This window comes from Gregarina niphandrodes (assembly GCF_000223845.1).
Source record: "Gregarina niphandrodes unplaced genomic scaffold scaffold00013, whole genome shotgun sequence".
NCBI classification, from domain to species: domain Eukaryota; phylum Apicomplexa; class Conoidasida; order Eugregarinorida; family Gregarinidae; genus Gregarina; species Gregarina niphandrodes.
Genome location: NW_011645783.1, coordinates 271693 through 272663, shown reverse-complemented (window position 1 = coordinate 272663; position 971 = coordinate 271693). Strand labels below are relative to the sequence as shown.

Here is a 971-nt window from a genome sequence, read left to right as displayed (position 1 = left end):
TACTCTCTCCGCGCGAGACGCCTTCGGCGACGCCCCGTCTCCCCAACCCATCATGGACAACTCACCCACCAGCAACGGAGACGCCCCGTCTTTTCCACCCATCATGAGTGCTGTGCTTTTTTTGTGAAGTGGATGACGGGAGGAGTGGTGGTATCTCGCAACGAGAGTTCGTGCGCAGGCTTGGGATTATTGAGCATAGTCGAAGTCTTCGGGACAGATGTGGCGTCAGTGAAGGTGTTACCCGAGCGGATGTACGAGATTATTCGATACGCAGGAGACAGCAACTACCACGTGAGAGTCGATAAGGGGGATTTGACCTTCTTGAGAGGTGAGCCAAATGGCCCAGTCTCCCCGTGTGATGATGCTAACGAGGTCATACGCCGACTGCGCAATTTTCTACCAGCCGACGTGGGAAAAACAGTTGATATCAGGAACACGGACGGCGATCGGGCCAAATGCATCGTTCCCAATGCGACGAGGGAAGAAATAGAAGAAGACAGGAATGTCTACAAGATTCACTTCCACCCGTGAGAGCCGCCAAGCAGTTGCGGCGCGAGTTCGTTGCTTATTGGCTGGTGCCTTAGTGGTGCACGGTAGTGTTCTTGCCTCGGCTTCATTTTACAAAAAAACCTGATCAATCCTTTACTACACCCACCCTGTCTGACCCTGTCTGAGGTACACCGCTCCCTTTACGTTAGCATCCAAACGCGAAGGACGCCAAGAGAGCATGGGGGATACCCGAGCATGGGGGTGGAACCCGAGTGGGACTGAACAAGTCGTCCAGCAACACCAGCTCGAGACAGCACTGCGTGGACTGGGCTCGATATGGTGGGTTTGGTTGGTTAGCCGTTTTCTTTGATAAATTCCTTTCTTGGCAACCGGCCGGACTGTGGGCAGGACGCGCAGTACGGCTCGACACGAAGCGGTTGCACCGGATAACCCCTCCACGGCAGCGAACAAGCATCGAGCGT

At 54.8% G+C, this 971-nt stretch overlaps 1 protein-coding gene across 1 annotated transcript; it reads left to right on the top strand.

Annotated features, from left to right (window-relative positions):
* Positions 1-132: 132 nt before the first annotated feature.
* GNI_077400 (hypothetical protein) lies at positions 133-531 on the top strand (the record flags this gene model as incomplete). Its single annotated transcript, XM_011132219.1, has 1 exon — positions 133-531. The coding sequence occupies one exon, from the start codon at positions 133-135 to the stop codon at positions 529-531; it is 399 nt and encodes a 132-aa protein (XP_011130521.1).
* Positions 532-971: the final 440 nt, after the last annotated feature.